This window comes from Patagioenas fasciata, chromosome 32, assembly GCF_037038585.1.
Source record: "Patagioenas fasciata isolate bPatFas1 chromosome 32, bPatFas1.hap1, whole genome shotgun sequence".
NCBI lineage: Eukaryota > Metazoa > Chordata > Aves > Columbiformes > Columbidae > Patagioenas > Patagioenas fasciata.
Window position 1 is genome coordinate 3,651,900 of NC_092551.1, and position 15,191 is coordinate 3,667,090.

A 15,191-nucleotide genomic window follows, 5' to 3' on the forward strand; every position below is an offset into this window, starting at 1 on the left:
GGGTTCTTGGGATCCCCTATAGGGCCGGGGGGGGGTCTTATTTGCTATTGGGGGGTTCTGAGGGTTCCTATAGGGCCGAGGGGGGGTGTCTCAGGGGCTCTTATTGGCTGAAGGGGCGCACAAGGGCGTGTCCCCGGAGAAGCAGCCAATAGCGTGCGTTCACCCCAGGGCTCGTGGGGTTCCGTCCAATCAGGAAGCGGGATGCAAATAAGGGGCGTCTCCACCCAATAAGAGAGCGCCGGTGGTCCCGGCTTGTTTTTTTCGCTCTGCCCAATGAGCGCTCCGGGTGCTGCCGCGTGGGCGTGGCGGGCCAATGAGGAGGCGGTGTCTTGGCGGCGGTCTGTCCGCCGGCCGCATCTCGATGGTCCCGGGTGGGAGGCGGGCGCCCAAGATGGCGGCGGCGGCGCTCTCGGTGGCGGGCGCCGCAACGAGCCCGGAGCTGCCGGTAGCGGCCCCGGGGCCAGGCCAGGCCCCCGAGGAGGAGCTGCCGCTGCTGGACCCGGCCGAGGTGCGGAGCCGCCTGGAGCGCAGCGCCCGCCAGTTCCGTAACCGCCGGAAGGTGCTGATCCGAGGGCTCCCGGCCGACGTGAGCAACCAGGTGAGGGGAGAGCGGGGGATTGAGGGGAATGGGGGGGCTGAGGGGGAATAGGGGGGGCTGAGGAGAATGGGGGGGTTGAGGGGAATGAGGGGGCTTGGGGAGGGTTGAGGGGAATGGGGGGTTTGGGGGGATTGAGGGCGAACGGGGGGTTGAGGAGAATGGGGGAAATGAGGGGGACTGAGGGCAGTGGGCGGAATTGAGGGGGAATGGGGTGGCTGAGGGGCATGGGGGGGTTGAAGGGAATGGGACTTGAGGGGGAATAGGGGGAGATTGAGGGGAATGGGGGAGCTGAGGGGAAAGGGGGGGACTGAGGGGAATGGGGAGGCTTGGGGGAGCTGAGGGGGAATGGGGGGGACTGAGAGGGGATGGGGAGACTTGGGGGGGTTGAAGGAAATGGGGGGCTTGAGGGGGAGTGGGGTGCTGAGGGGGAATGGGGTGGATTAGGGGGAATAGGGGAGCTGAGGGGGAATGGGGGGCTGAGGGGAATCTGGAGCCCCCCAGGGATGGGGGTTGAGGTCTCAGGTAGGGCCTGGTTTTGGGGGGGGGTGTGAGGATGAAGCTGGGTCCGGTACCCAGGAAAACAGGCAGCACCGGGCGGGGGGTCCCCAAAGTCCAGCGGCTGCTCCACGAGGCTCCTGGACCCCCCAGGGTCCCCAGTTCTGTCCGCACAATCCCTCCCCTCGCATCATCACTTCCAGAGCCCCATCCCTCTCCACCTGCCTTTTCCATCTTCCCCCCTCATTAACACAAAGGTCAGGAAATTAAATCATTTTGGGGGGGGCAAAGTCTTGAGCCGGCGGCGGCAAAACCAACAGCACCTGGTTGGGTGTGTTTGACCGGGAGGAGCAGCTTAAGGGACAAACACACCCTGGGGTGACACCGGGGCCCGAGGGCAGGGTGTAGTTCATGAGTCCCCCCGGGGGAGCGTTTTTGCTTCAAATCCAGCCCTTTTCCCTCCCCGAGGAGCAACATTTGGGGGTGCCCCCCCATAAGAACAACAGCATGCGCTGCAGCGTCTCCGTGGAAGCCGATTTTTGTCATTTTAATGTCAAATGTCCCTGTTTATCCAGGAAATCCACGACCTGCTGAGCGACTACGAGCTCAAATACTGCTTTGTGGACAAATACAAAGGGACTGGTGAGTTCAGCTGCTCCGGCAGCGCCGAGCCCGTCACCGGTGGCTGTTCCGCTGTGGGGGGGTCCGTTGGGAACACCCAAACCTCTTCCTATGAGTTTAGCCCCCCCGGCAGAGTTTTGATGTTTAAATCTCCCCACGGGAGAGTTTTTTGTGTTGCCATGTGGGGTTTAAGTTGCCTTTCTGAGCCCCTTTTGGGGTCTGTGCCTGTGAGTGTTACCCCAGAAATTTTTCTCGGGGTGGAAAAAGCTCCCTCATTGGGGTCGTTCCCCCTCCCCCCGCCTTGTCCCCCTTATTGGGGTTGTTGCCCGCCCCCCTTATCCCCCTTATTGGGGTCCCGCCCTTACTTCCCCCTTTAACTGCTGGGGAGGGACCTGGGGATGCTGTCACTGGGATTTGGGGACAATCCCCATCCTGGGGATCCAAGGGGTCTTGGGGGTCCTGGTGCTCTTGAGGGTCTTGGGGATCCCAAGGGTCTTGGGAGTCCTGGTGCTCTTGAGGGTCTTGGAGATCCCATGGGTCTCAGGGGATCCCAGGGGTCTTGGGGGTCCTGATGCTCTTGAGGGTCTTGGAGATCCCAGGGGCCTTGAGGGTCCTGGTGCTCTTGAGGGTCTTGGAGGTCCCGAAGGTCTCAGAGGATCTCAGGGATCCTGGTGGTCTTGAGGGTCTTGGGGATCCCAAAGGTCTTAGGGGTCTCGGGGGTCCTGGTGCTCTTGAGGGTCTGGGAGATCCTGAAGGTCTGAGGGGATCTCAGGGATCCTGGTGGTCTTGAGGGTCTAGGGGATCCCAGGGGCCTTGGGGGTCCTGGTGCTCTTGAGGATCTTGTGGATCCCAGGGATCTTGGGGGTCTTGATGCTCTTGGGGGTCCTGGGGTTCCCCCCCAGATTTAACCCCCAACTTCGCGTTCTGGGGGTGTCGCGGGCGCTCCCCAACCCCCCGCTCCCCACAGCCTTCGTCACTTTGCTCAACGGGGAACAAGCGGAATCGGCCATCAGGAAGTTCCACCGCACTCAGCTGCGGGACAGGGAGATCTCGGTGCAGCTGCAGCCGCCGGACGCGCTGCTGTGCATCGCCAACCTGCCCCAGCTCTACACCCAGCACCAGTTCGAGGAGCTGGTGCGGCCCTTCGGCAACGTGGAGCGGTGTTTCCTGGTGTACAGCGAGGAAACCGGACATTCCAAGGGCTACGGCTTCGTGGAGTACATGAAGAAGGACTCGGCGGCCCGGGCCAAGTCGGATTTGCTGGGGAAGCAGCTGGGGACACGCACGCTCTACGTGCACTGGACGGATGGGACCCAGCTGACGCCGGAGCTGCTCCAGTCCCGGTGTTTGTGTGTGGACAAGCTGCCCCACGGCTACGCCGACCTGGCTGAGCTGCGCCGCGTCTTCTCCGCCACGCACACCCCCGTGTTTTGCCAGGTAAAGGGGGGCTTTAGGGGGGAAAGGAGGTTTTTGGGATTGGGGGGTGTTCTGGGGGTCCTGGTGGTCTTGGGGGTTCTGGGAGTTTTGGGGATCGCAGAGGTCCTGGTGGTCTTGAGGGTCTTGGAGATCCTGAAGGTCTCAGGGGCTCCTGGGGTCCTGGGGGTCTTGAGAGTCTTGGAGGTCCTGAAGGTCTCAGGGGCTCTGGGCGTCTTAGGGGTCCTGGTGGTCTTGAGGGTCCTGGGCATCACAGAGGTCCTGGGGGTCCTGATGGTCTTGAGGGTCTTGGAGATCCTGAAGGTCTCAGGGGCTCCAGGGGTCCTGAGGATCCCATGGGTTATGGGGGTCCTGGTGGTCTTGAGGGTCTCAGGGGGCTTGGTGGTCCCAGAGGTTCCAGGGGTGCCAAGGTCCTGATGGTCTCAGGGGTCCTGGGGGGCTTGGAGGTTCCAGAGATTCTGGGAGTCCTGGTGGCCCTGGGGATCTTGAGGGTCCTCGATGGTTCTGGGGGTCCTGGTGGTCTTGGGGGTCTCAGCAGTTCTGGGGGTCCCAACATCCTGGGGGACTTGAGGGTCTTGGGGTTACTTGGGGTCTCGGGGTCATGGGTGTCCCCAGGTCCTGGTGGTCTTGGGGTTCCTTGGGGTTTCAGGGGGTGCTGAGTGTCCCCAGTCCTGGTGGTCTTGAGGGTCTTGGGGTTGCTGGGGGTCTCAGGGGGTGGTGGGTGTCCCCAGGTCCTGGTGGTGTTGGGGTTTAGGGGTTGCTGGGGGTCTTGGGGGGTGCTGGGTATCCCCAGGTCCTGGTGGTCCTGGGGGTATCAGGGGTCCTGGGGGTCTCAGGGGTCCTGGGTATCCCCAGGTCCTGGTGGTTTTGAGGGTTTTGGGGTTTCAGGGGGTCCTGAGTGTCCCCAGTCCTGGTGGTCTTGAGGGTCTTGGGGTTGCTGGGGGTCTCAGGGGGTGGCGAGTGTCCCCAGGTCCTGGTGGTCCTGGGGGTATCAGGGGTCCTGGGTGTCTCAGGGGTCCTGGGTATCCCCAGGTCCAGGTCCTGTTGGTTTTGAGGGTTTTGGGGTTCCTGGGTGTTTCAGGGGGCGGTGGGCGTCCCCAGGTCCTGGTGGTGCGGGGGTCCCGTGTCCCTTCCCGCGGGTGACGCGTGTGCCGGCAGCTGGCGCAGGGGCAGGACGGGCAGCTGAAGGGCTTCGCGGTGCTGGAGTTCGAGTCGGCGGCGGCGGCCGAGGCGGTGCAGCGCGGCACGGACGGCTGGGGGCTGGCGGGGACGCACGTCCGCGTGTCCTTCTGCGCCCCCGGGCCCCCCGGCCGCAGCATGTTGGCCGCGCTCATCGCGGCGCAGGCGACGGTGAGATCGGCTGCGGCCCTCCTCCTTCGGCTTCCTCCTTCGGCTTCCTCCTTCGGCTTCCTCCTTCGGCTTCCTCCTTCGGCTTCTTGCTTCCTCTTCTGCTTCCACTTCCTCCTCCTCTTCCTTCCTCTTCCGCTTCCCCCTTCTCCTTCCTTCCTATTCCTCTCCCGCTTCCTCCACCTCCTTCCTCTTTCCCCTCCTCCTTCTTTCCTATTCCTCTCCCGCTTCCTCCTCCTCTTTCCTCCCGCTTCCTCCTCCTCTTTCCTCCCGCTTCCTCCTCCTCTTTCCTCCCGCTTCCTCCTCCTCTTTCCTCCCGCTTCCTCCTCCTCTTTCCTCCCGCTTCCTCCTCCTCTTTCCTCCCGCTTCCTCCTCCTCTTTCCTCCCGCTTCCTCCTCCTCTTCCTTCCTCTTCCGCTTTCCCCTTCTCCTTCCTTCCTATTCCTCTCCCGCTTCCTCCACCTCCTTCCTCTTTCCCCTCCTCCTTCTTTCCTATTCCTCTCCCGCTTCCTCCTCCTCTTTGCTCCCGCTTCCTCCTCCTCTTTGCTCCCGCTTCCTCCTCCTCTTTGCTCCCGCTTCCTCCTCCTCTTTGCTCCCGCTTCCTCCTCCTTGTGTTGCCTTCCTGGTTTTTTTTCCTTCTTCTCTTTCCTTCCTCCTCTTCCTTTCTTCCTCTTCCATCTTTCCTTCTCATTCTCTTGTCTTCCTCCTTCCTGCTGTCCTTCCCCTTCCTCCCTCTCTTTCCTCCTTCCCCTTCCTCCTGCCTTCCCCCAAGGCTCCCGTTCCGTTCTAACGTCCGTTTCCCCCCCGGTGTTGCAGGCGCTGACCCGCGGCAAGGGGCTCCTCCCCGACCCCACGCTCCTGCAGCTCCTGGGCAGCCTGAGCAGCCCCGCGGCGCTGCAGCTGCTGCTGCCCCCCCTGCTGCCCCCCGGCAAACAGGGTGAGCCCAAAACCGCACGGCGGGGGGGGCGTTTCTTGGCACCACCCAAGAACTTCGACTCACCCGGTGTTCCCCCCCCAGGACTCCTCGGCGCCGCTCCCCCCGTGCCGCTGGTGCCCACCCCGGCGCTCTCCACCGCGCTGCTGCAGCTGGCGCTCAACCACACGCAGGTACGGCGCCGAACGGCACCGGCACCGCGGTGCCAGCGCCCTCTGTGCTCCTCTTCCTGCACGGGGACCCCCCAGACCTCATGGGGACCCCCCGGACAAACTGGGACCCCCCCAGATGTGCCAAAGGGTCCTGTTTGCTGCTTCCTCCTCTTTATTTCCTGCCCCTTCCCTTCCTCCTCTTTATTTCCTGCCCCTTCCCTTCCTCCTCTTTGTTTCCTGCCCCTTCCCTTCCTCCTCTTTGTTTCCTGCCCCTTCCCTTCCTCCTCTTTATTTCCTGCCCCTTCCCTTCCTCCTCTTTATTTCCTGCCCCTTCCCCCCACCCCCGTTTTCCTGCCCCTTCCCCCCCCCCGCCTCGTTTTCCTGCCCCTTCCCCCCCCGCCTCGTTTTCCTGCCCCTTCCCCCCCCCCGCCTCGTTTTCCTGCCCCTTCCCCCCCGCCCCCGTTTTCCTGCCCCTTGCCCCTTCCCCCCCCCTTCGTTTTCCTGCCCCTTCCCCCCCCCCCACCTCATTTTCCTACCCCTTCCCCCCCTGTTTCCCCCCCTCCCCTCCAGTAACCTCGGGGGGGGGGTTTCCCCCTCCAGCTCAACCAGCACTAAACCCCCTCCATTTTATGGTGTTTTTTGGTGCAGAAACCGGGGATTTTGGGCGATTCGCCGCTGAGCTCCCTCCCCCACGGCCCCCGCGCCTTGGCCCCCGCGCAGCCCCCCAGCGCCGCCCCCCAGCTCTCAGGTACCCCCCGCCCCCCCAAACTGTGCACAGAGCCCCCCACATTGGGGAAGGAACCCCCAAATCCCCCCCAGGCGTGTTGGGAGGGGACCAGGGGGGTGGGGGTTTTTTGGGGGGGGTGTTTCCGGTGCCATTTCTCCGTGTCCCCCCCCAGGTGGCCCCTTGGCCGGTGACATCGCTCAGGGTCACGTCAAACCTGCCCCCGGCCCCCTGGGGCCGCAGGGGGCGCCGCTGCCCCCCCCCGCCCCGACCCCCCCGGCTCTCCCCCCCTTCCAGAAACCCAAGAAAGGGGAGAACGGAGCTGCCGCCCCCGGGGTAAGTTGTGTCCCCCCCCAATAAATCCCATTGCTCTGGGGGGGGACAAGCCTGTTCCCCCTTGGGGGGGCTCTGTGCTGTCACCAAATGTGCTTTTGGGGCTGAGTTTTGTATTTGACCCCCCCCAGAAACCTTCTGATCCCCCCAGAGCCACCAGGAGCCACCTGACACCCCCAGAGTCACCCCAACCCCCCCCCAGGAGCCACTTGACCCCCCCAGACACCCCCAGGAGCCACCTGACCCCCCCCCCCCAGAAACCATCTGACCCCCCCAGACCCCCAAGGTACCACCTGAATCCCCCCCCCTAAAACTGTCTGACCCCCCCCCCCCCCCAGAGCCACCAGGAGCCACCTGATCCCCCCCCCAAAGTCACCCAAACCCCCCCAGGAGCCACCTGACCCCCCCCAGAACCCCCAGGAACCACTTGACACCGCCCCCCCCCCCATGAACCACCTGACACCCCCAAACCCCCAGGAGACACCCAGACCCCCCTAAGAAACCATTTGACCCCCCCCCAGAGCCACCTGACCCCCCCAGGCCCCATCTGACCCCCCCAAACGTTCCTCCCACAGCTTTCCCTCCTGGGGGAGCCCCCCAAAGATCTCAAGATCCCCCTGAACCCCTACCTGAACCTGCAGAGCCTGCTGCCCCCCCCCGCCAGCCTCCCAGGTGAGCCCCCCCGCGCCCCCCCCACCAAAAATCCCCCCTTTTGGGGCCAATTCTGCCCCTTTTGGGGCCATTTCTGCCCCATTCTAAAGGTTTTGCTCTCTTTTTCAGCCAAGAAAGGATTTAAGGGGAAATCGAGCGGGGTGGGGGGGGCCACCCAGCCCCCCCTCGGCGAATCGCTGCTGCCCCCCCCCGGAGACGCCTTCGCCTTCGACTTCCAGCCGGTGCGGGGAAGACTGGGGGGAAAGAGGCAATTTGGGGGGGTTAAATGGTTGTTAGGGGGGGTTTAATGGTTTGGGGGGGTTGATTTTGGGGGGGGTTAGATGGTTTTTAAGGGGGTTAAATGGTTTTTAGGGGCTGTAGATTGGGGGGGGTTAAATGGTTTTTGGGGGGGTTAAATGGTTTTTGGGGGGGTTAAATGGTTTGGGGGGGAGTTAAATGGTTTGGGGGGGTTGATTTTGGGGGGGTTAGATGGTTTCTAAGGGGGTTAAATGGTTTTTAGGGGCTGTAGATTGGGGGGGTTAAATGGTTTTTGGGGGGGTTAAAGGGTTTTTAGGGGGTAGGTTTTTTTGGGGGTTAAAGGGTTTTTTGGGGGGGCTTAATTGGTTTGGGGGGGTTAAATGATTTTTTGGGGGGGTTAAATGGTTTTTAGGGGGGGATTAAAGGGATTTGGGGGGATTAAAGGGTTTTTTTTGGGGGGGTTAAATGGTTTGGGGGGGGTTAAGTGGTTTTTGGGGTATAGATTTTGGGGGCGTCAAATGACTTTTAGGGGGGTTATGGGTTTTTTTGAGGGGGGGGGTGTAAGATGTTCTTTAGCCCCCCCCTCACCCCTTTCCTCCCGGCGCAGGATTTGGGCTCCCGGATTTACCCCCCCCGCGACCCCCCCGGCCTCATCCTGGGGGGCTTCGGGCACAGCAGACACAAGGTGACCCCCCCACAGGAGACCTAGGGCCCCCCCACCTTATTTAGGGGTGTGGGGGGGGTCCCATTTTAACCCCCCCTTTCCCTTGCAGGGGTTGGAACGAGGGGCTTTGGGGCCCCCCCTGCCCCCATTTTACTCAGGCTCCCCCAGTTCCTATTTCACCAGTGGCCTCCAAGCCGGGCTCAAGCAGAGTCACCTCAACAAGGTGAGGCCCCCCCAAAAATAAAGACCCCCCCCGTACCAAAAACACCCCCCCCCATGCCAAACCCCCCCCTTTTTGCCCCCCCAGGCTGTTGGGATCCCCCCATCCAGCTCCACCGACGCCATCCTCGCCTTGGCCCCCCAGAACGCCCACGCCAAGGTAATGAACCCCCCCAAACTTCACCCCGACCCCCCCACCTCAAACCAACCCCCCCTTTATTTCTGTTCTTAGACACCCCTGACCCCCCAAACTTCACCCCGACCCCCCCACACCTCAAACCAACCCCCCCTTTATTTCTGTTCTGTTTTCGACGCCCTGGACCCCCCCAAATTTCACAGACACCCATCAAACCCTGACCCCCCCAGATTTCACCCCCACCCCCCCAAACCTCAAACTGACTCCCCCCTTTTATTTCTTCTCTGTTTTAGACCCCCCCAAACCTCAAACGACCCCCCCAAACTTCACAGACCCCCCCCAAACTTCACAGACCCCCCAAACCTCAAACCGACCCCCCCCATTTATTTCTTTCGTGGTTTAGACCCCCCCGACCCCCCCAAACTTCACCCTGACCCCCCAAACCTTAAACTGACCCCCCCAAACTTCACCCTGACCCCCCAAACCTTAAACTGACCCCCCCCAAACTTCACCCTGACCCCCCCAAACCAACCCCCACCATTTTCTTTTGTGTTTTAGACCCCCCTGCCCCCCCAAATTTCACCCTGACCCCCCCAAACTTCACAGACCCCCAAACCTCAAACCGACCCCCCCTCTATTTCTTTTGTTTTAGACCCCCCCAAATTTCACCCCTGCCCCCCCAAACTGCACAGACCCTCAAACCGACCCCCCCTTTATTTCTTTTGTGTTTTAGACCCCCCCCAAACTTCACCCTGACCCCCCCCAGATTTCACCCTCACCCCCCCAAACCAACCCCCCCAAACTTCACAGACCCCCCCCAAACCTCAAACTGCTCCCCCTTTATTTTTTAGACCCCCCAACCCACCCCAAACTTCATCCTTGCACCCCCAAACCGACCCCCCCTTTATTTCTTTTCTCTTTTAGAGCCCCCCCCCCCCCCCCCGAAATTTCACCCTGACCCCCCCAAACTGCTCCCTCCCCCTTTCTTTCTTTCCCCCAGGTCTAAACAAGTTTCACCCCGACCCCCCCAAAACCTCACCCTGACCCCCCAAACCTCACCCTGACACCCTCTGGACCCCCAACTGCCCCCCCAAACCTCACCCTGACCCCCCCCAGGTGTCACCCTGACCCCCCCCCCCTCCAGCTGACCCCCCCCGTATTTTGCCTTGCAGACGCCGCTGGGGGGGCACAAGCGCGCGTTCTCGCAGCTGCTGCCGTCCCCCGAGCCCAGCCCCGAGGGCTCCTACGTGGGGCAGCACTCGCAGGGCCTGGGGGGCCACTACGCCGACTCCTACCTGAAGAGGAAGAGGATCTTTTAGTGCCCCCCCCGCCCCAAAATCCGCCCCCCCCCCCCCCCGTAAATCTTGTACAAAGGCCCCTTGAGTTTTTTTAACATTTTAGGGTTTTTTTTCCCAATTCTTTTGGGAGGGTTTTAAAGTGATGGGAAAGGTTTGACCCCCCCGCCATAGCAAGGCTGGGGGGGTCCCTAAGCTGTGCCCCCCCCCCCCCCACAGTTTTCCGACCCCCCCCTTCCCCAGTGCAGTAACTGGGAGCTGCGTGTGCCCCCCCAAATCAAACACGCGCTCCCCGCCTTAACCTGCTGATGGGGGCTTTGGGGGGGGACTGGGGTATTTGGGGGGGGTCATTGGGGTGGGGGGGTCAGGGCACCCCCCCATTCTCACCATTTCACTCCACGTTTCGGGGCGGGGGGGGGGTCGTTTGTGTTTTATTTTGTGGTTTTTTGGTTGTTTTAAGAACTGGAAGCTTTTTTGGGCTTGAAAGTCGCGTTTTGACTTTTGCCGCTTGTTTTAGCGCCTTTTTTTAAGGAAAAAACCAAGATTCCTGCTCTTTGGGCTGGGGGGGCCTCGCCTTCCCCCCCCACCCCCCCCAGGTTGGGGGGGACCCGCCCCCCCCCCCCCCCGCAGGCACCTTTTGGGGGGTCCCTGCGCTCCCCCCTCCTCCCTCTCATTTTGGGGAGGTTTCCTGGGTTCTGGTGTCCGTCTGTCTGGTTTGCTGTAGGGGGGGGTCCGTGTGTCCCCCCCCACCCCGCCGGGCCCCCCCTTCCCAAAGTAAAGCTATATTTATATCGCTTCTCCTCAATTGGCTTGTTTGCTTCATTATCGCTACCCTAATGAGGCTGCTGCCTCTTAATTAGAGGACCCACCCCCAATTCTGCCCTTTCCCCCCCCAAATTTCTCATTGAACCCCCCCAAACTTCACCCTGACCCCCCCCAAACTTCACCCTGACCCCCTCCAAATTTCACCCTGACCCCTCCCCAAATATCACACCGGTGTTGTGGCCCCCCCCCCCAATACACGGGCTCCCCCCCTTTTGGGGTGATGTGTTCCCTCCCCCATTGCCCCCCATTTCATTTGTGGAGTCACCTCTGTGTGCCCCCCAATTCGGGGGTTCCCTTGTGCCCCCATTTAGGGGGCCCCTCCTCGTGCAAGAAGCCCCCCCCTGCCCATTATGGGGTCCCTCTGCGCGCAATGAGCCTCCCCACACCCTAGGGGGGTCCGCTCTCCTCGTTCAAATCCTGGGGGGCCCCCTGCACCCCCCCCAAAATGGTTTAATGGGACCGCGCGGGAGGGGCACTAGGACCAGCGCGTCTCCCTGCGGGCTCCGTACACCGCCGGCGGTCACGTGGCGGCGGTCACGTGCCGCCCATCATGGCGGCCTCCACGGTGGCTTCAGGCGGCGGTTCCGTAACGCGGCGGTTGCTGCGGGGGGCGGCGCGGGGCCTGAGCGGCTCCGGCAGCGGGGGCGCGGCGGCGGAGGAGCCGGAGCCCGCCGTGTGGGTACCGGGGCGCCGCCGGGGGCCGGGGTGGGGACCGGGGTCCCGCCGTTAACTCCCGGTGTCCCCCGCCACAGGGTGAACGTCGTGTTCGTGGACCGGAACGGGCGAGAGGTCCCGGTGCGCGGGCGCGTCGGGGACAACGTGCTGCACCTGGCGCAGCGGCACGGGCTGGAGCTCGAGGGTCGGCACCGGGAGCGGGGCCGGGACTCGTGGGGGGTCCCGGTGTCCGGGGGGTTTCCCGGTGTCCGGGGGGGTTTCCCGGTGCCCGGGGGCGTTTGCCGGTGTCCAAGGGGGTCCTGGTGCTGAGGGGGCTCTGGGGGGTTCCCAGTGTTGAGGGGGGGCCGGGGGTCCCGGTGTCCGGGGGGGTTTCCCGGTGCCGGGGGGGTCCCGGTGCTGAGGGGGGTTCGGGGGTCCCGGTGTCCGGGTGGGGAACCCGGTGCTGAGGGGGGCTCGGGGGGGTTTCCCGGTACCGGGGGGGTTCCCGGTGCTGAGGGGGGTTCGGGGGGTCCGGGGGGGTTTCCCGATGCTGAGGGGGCTCCGGGGGTCCCGCAGGCGCCTGCGAGGCATCCCTGGCCTGCTCCACGTGCCACGTCTACGTCAGCTCCCCCCACCTGGACCGGCTCCCGCCCCCCGACGAGCGGTAACGGCCCCCCCCGAACCCCCAGACCCAACAGACCCCCCAATCCCCCCCGAACCCCCAGGCCCAACAGACCCCCAAATCCCCCCCGAACCCCCAGACCCAACAGACCCCCAAACCCCCCCCGAACCCCCAGACCCAACAGACCCCCCAATCCCCCCCGAACCCCCAGACCCAACAGACCCCCAAATCCCCCCCGAACCCCCAGACCCAACAGACCCCCCAATCCCCCCCGAACCCCCAGACCCAACAGACCCCCAAATCCCCCCCGAACCCCCAGACCCAACAGACCCCCCAATCCCCCCCGAACCCCCAGACCCAACAGACCCCCCAATCCCCCCCAAACCCCCAGACCCAACAGACCCCCCAAATCCCCCCCGAACCCCCAGACCCAACAGACCCCCAAACCCCCCCGAACCCCCAGACCCAACAGACTCCCCCAAACCCCCCCAAACTCAACGGACACCCCCAACCCCCTGTGCCCCCCCAAAGCCCTGTGACCCCCCCCACCCCCATGCCCCCCCCAACCCCTTGCGCCCCCCAACCCCCTTTACCCCCCCACCCCCCATGCCCCACCCCCCGTGCCCCCCCAACACCATGACCCCCCAAATCCCCATGCCCCCCAATCCCCCACGTCCCCCAAACCCCTGTGCCCCCCAAACCCCTGTGCCCCCCCAAATCCCCGTGTCCCCCCAACCCCCGTGCCCCCCCCAACCCTGTGACCCCCCCACCCCCATGCCCCCACCCACCGCCCATGCCCCCCTATCCCCCCTTGCCCTACCCCCCATGCCCCACCCCCGTGCCCCCCAACTGCATGGCCCCCCAACCCCCTATGCCCCCCCCACCCCCCCATGCCCCACCCCCCGCGACCCCCCATGACCCCCCAATCCCCATGTCCCCCACCCCCCGCGCCCCCCCCACCCCCTGTGCCACCCCAACCGCCTTTACCCCCCCACCCCCCCTTTGCCCCCCCCCAACCCCCTTGCCCCCCCAGCCCCCCCTGGCCCCCCACCCCCCTGTGTCCCCCCAAACCCCTGACCCCCCCCAACCCCCGGTGACCCCCCCGCCCCCGTGCCCCCCCAACCCCATGCCCCCCCTACCCCGCGCCCCCCCAACCCTGTGACCCCCCATAACCGCCATGACCCCCCAAATCCCCATGCCCCCCAACCCCCGTGCTCCCCCAACCCCCTGTGACCCCCCCACACCCCCCAACCCCCGTGTCCCCCCAACCCCCTGTGCACCCCCAAACCCATGACCCCCCCTAATCCCCATAACCCCCTCTGCCCCCCCCTTTGCCCCCCCAACCCTGTGACCCCCCATAACTGCCGTGACCCCCCAAATCCCCATGCCCCCCAACCCCCTGTGACCCCCACCCCCTGTGACCCCCCCCACCCCCATGTCCCCCAACCCCCTGTGACCCCCCCACACCCCCCAACCCCCGTGCTCCCCCAACCCCCTGTGCACCCCCAAACCCATGACCCCCCCTAACCCCCGTAACCCCCTCTGCCCCCGCCCCCCCCGCGCCCCCCAGGGAGGAGGACCTGCTGGACCAGGCGCCGCTGCTGCGGGAGAGCTCGCGGCTGGGCTGCCAGCTCCGGCTCGGCCCCGCGCTGGAGGGGGCGCGGATCGCGCTGCCCCGGCTCTCCCGCAACTTCTACGTGGACGGGCACGTGCCCAAGCCGCACTGACCCCCCCGGGCCGCGGGGACCCCCCCGAACCGCAGTGACCCCCCCGGGACCGCAGTGACCTCCCCCGCACCGGGAGACCCCCCCCGAACCGCAGTGACCCCCCCGCACCGGGAGACCCCCCCGAACCGCAGTGACCTCCCCCGCACCGGGAGACCCCCCCCCGAACCGCAGTGACCCCCCCGCACCGGGAGACCCCCCCCGAACCGCAGTGACCCCCCCCGCACCGGGAGACCCCCCCGAACCGCAGTGACCTCCCCCGCACCGGGAGACCCCCCCCCGAACCGCAGTGACCCCCCCGCACCGGGAGACCCCCCCGAACTGCAGTGACCCCCCCGCACCGGGAGACCCCCCCCCGAACCGCAGTGACCTCCCCCGCACCGGGAGACCCCCCCCCGAACCGCAGTGACCCCCCCGGAACACACTGACACCCCCCGAGCCACACTGACCCACTCCCCCCGGGACCAGGAGACCCCCCCGGGACACACTGACCCCCCCCGAACCGCAGCGACCCCCCGGGACACAGCGACCCCCCCCGAACCTCACTGACCCCCCCTGAACTGCTGTGACCCCCCTGAAAAGGATGAGACCCCCCCCGCAAACCCCAGTGACCCCCCCGAATCACCCTGACCCCCCCCCAAACCCCACTGACCCCCCCAAACCCCACTGACCCCCCCAAAACCGGGAGACCCCCCCCAGAAAGGCTGAGACCCCCCCCAGAAGGAGATGACGCTGCCAGCCGGTGACAGTGACAGCAGAGCTGGGGGGGGACCCGCTCCCGGGGGTCACACACGGGGGGGGGCGCTGTGCCCCCCGGCCCCCCCGGGGGGGTCACACACTGCGGGGGGGGGGCGCTGTGCCCCCCTGGCCCCCCCGGGGGGGTCACACACTGCGGGGGGGGGGGGGGCGCTGTGCCCCCCCGGCTCTGCGTTTGCAGCAACGAGCGTTGCAGCTCATTAATGTTGTAATAAAATTGATCTGAGTGGTGCTGGGGGGTCCCTGTCCTTGGGGGGGGTCCCTGTCCTTGGGGGGGGAGGGGTCCAGGGGGATTGTGCCCCATCCTGGGGGGTCCTGCCCCATCTGGGGTTCCTGGCCCATCCTGGGGGTCCCTGTCCCTTCGGGGGTCCCAGCCCCATACTGAGAGGGTCCTGCCCCATCTGGGGTCCCAGTCCCATCCCGGGGGTCTCTGCCCCATCCTGGGGGGTGTCCCAGTCACTTTGGGGTCCCAGTCCCATCCTGGGGGTCCCTGTCCCACCGTGGGGGGGTCCAGCCCCATCTCGGGTCCCAGTCCCATCCTGGGGGTCCCAGTCCCACCGTGGGGGGGTCCAGCCCCATCTGGGGTCTCAGTCCCATCATGGGGGGGTTTCAGCCCCATCTGGGGTCTCTGCCCCATCCTGGGGGGTGTCCCAGTCACTTTGGGGTCCCAGCCCCATCCTGGGGGTCCCTGTCCCACCATGGGGGGGTCCAGCCCCATCCTGGGGGGGTTTCGGCCCCATCTGGGGTCTC

The 15,191-nt window shown here is 65.2% G+C and overlaps 2 protein-coding genes across 2 annotated transcripts; both read left to right on the forward strand.

Annotated features, from left to right (window-relative positions):
- Positions 1-69: 69 nt before the first annotated feature.
- On the forward strand, positions 70-10,665 carry RAVER1 (ribonucleoprotein, PTB binding 1). Its single transcript, XM_071800697.1, has 14 exons — positions 70-598; positions 1,669-1,735; positions 2,682-3,151; positions 4,307-4,498; positions 5,311-5,431; positions 5,513-5,601; positions 6,229-6,328; positions 6,480-6,640; positions 7,213-7,309; positions 7,418-7,530; positions 8,154-8,231; positions 8,320-8,433; positions 8,518-8,589; positions 9,738-10,665. The coding sequence occupies exons 1-14, from the start codon at positions 314-316 to the stop codon at positions 9,882-9,884; spliced, it is 2,106 nt and encodes a 701-aa protein (XP_071656798.1). The 5' UTR covers positions 70-313; the 3' UTR covers positions 9,885-10,665.
- Positions 10,666-11,228: 563 nt separating this feature from the next.
- FDX2 (ferredoxin 2) lies at positions 11,229-13,730 on the forward strand. Its single transcript, XM_071800624.1, has 4 exons — positions 11,229-11,360; positions 11,438-11,544; positions 11,916-12,003; positions 13,532-13,730. Exons 1-4 carry the CDS (start codon positions 11,236-11,238, stop codon positions 13,686-13,688), a joined length of 477 nt encoding a protein of 158 aa, XP_071656725.1. The 5' UTR covers positions 11,229-11,235; the 3' UTR covers positions 13,689-13,730.
- Positions 13,731-15,191: the final 1,461 nt, after the last annotated feature.

What these genes read in the sequence shown, in the direction of transcription:
- RAVER1 (XM_071800697.1), top strand. Translation starts at nt 314, where the DNA reads ATGAGGAGGCGGTGTCTTGGCGGCGGTCTGTCCGCCGGCCGCATCTCG. An exon ending in GGACAAATACAAAGGGACTG is followed by an intron (nt 1,736 to 2,681) that starts GTGAGTTCAGCT and finishes CGCTCCCCACAG; the next exon opens with CCTTCGTCACTTTGCTCAAC. An exon ending in TGGCGCTCAACCACACGCAG is followed by an intron (nt 5,602 to 6,228) that starts GTACGGCGCCGA and finishes TTTTTGGTGCAG; the next exon opens with AAACCGGGGATTTTGGGCGA.
- FDX2 (XM_071800624.1), top strand. Translation starts at nt 11,236, where the DNA reads ATGGCGGCCTCCACGGTGGCTTCAGGCGGCGGTTCCGTAACGCGGCGG. An exon ending in GAGGAGCCGGAGCCCGCCGT is followed by an intron (nt 11,361 to 11,437) that starts GTGGGTACCGGG and finishes CCCCCGCCACAG; the next exon opens with GGTGAACGTCGTGTTCGTGG. An exon ending in GCACGGGCTGGAGCTCGAGG is followed by an intron (nt 11,545 to 11,915) that starts GTCGGCACCGGG and finishes GGGGTCCCGCAG; the next exon opens with GCGCCTGCGAGGCATCCCTG.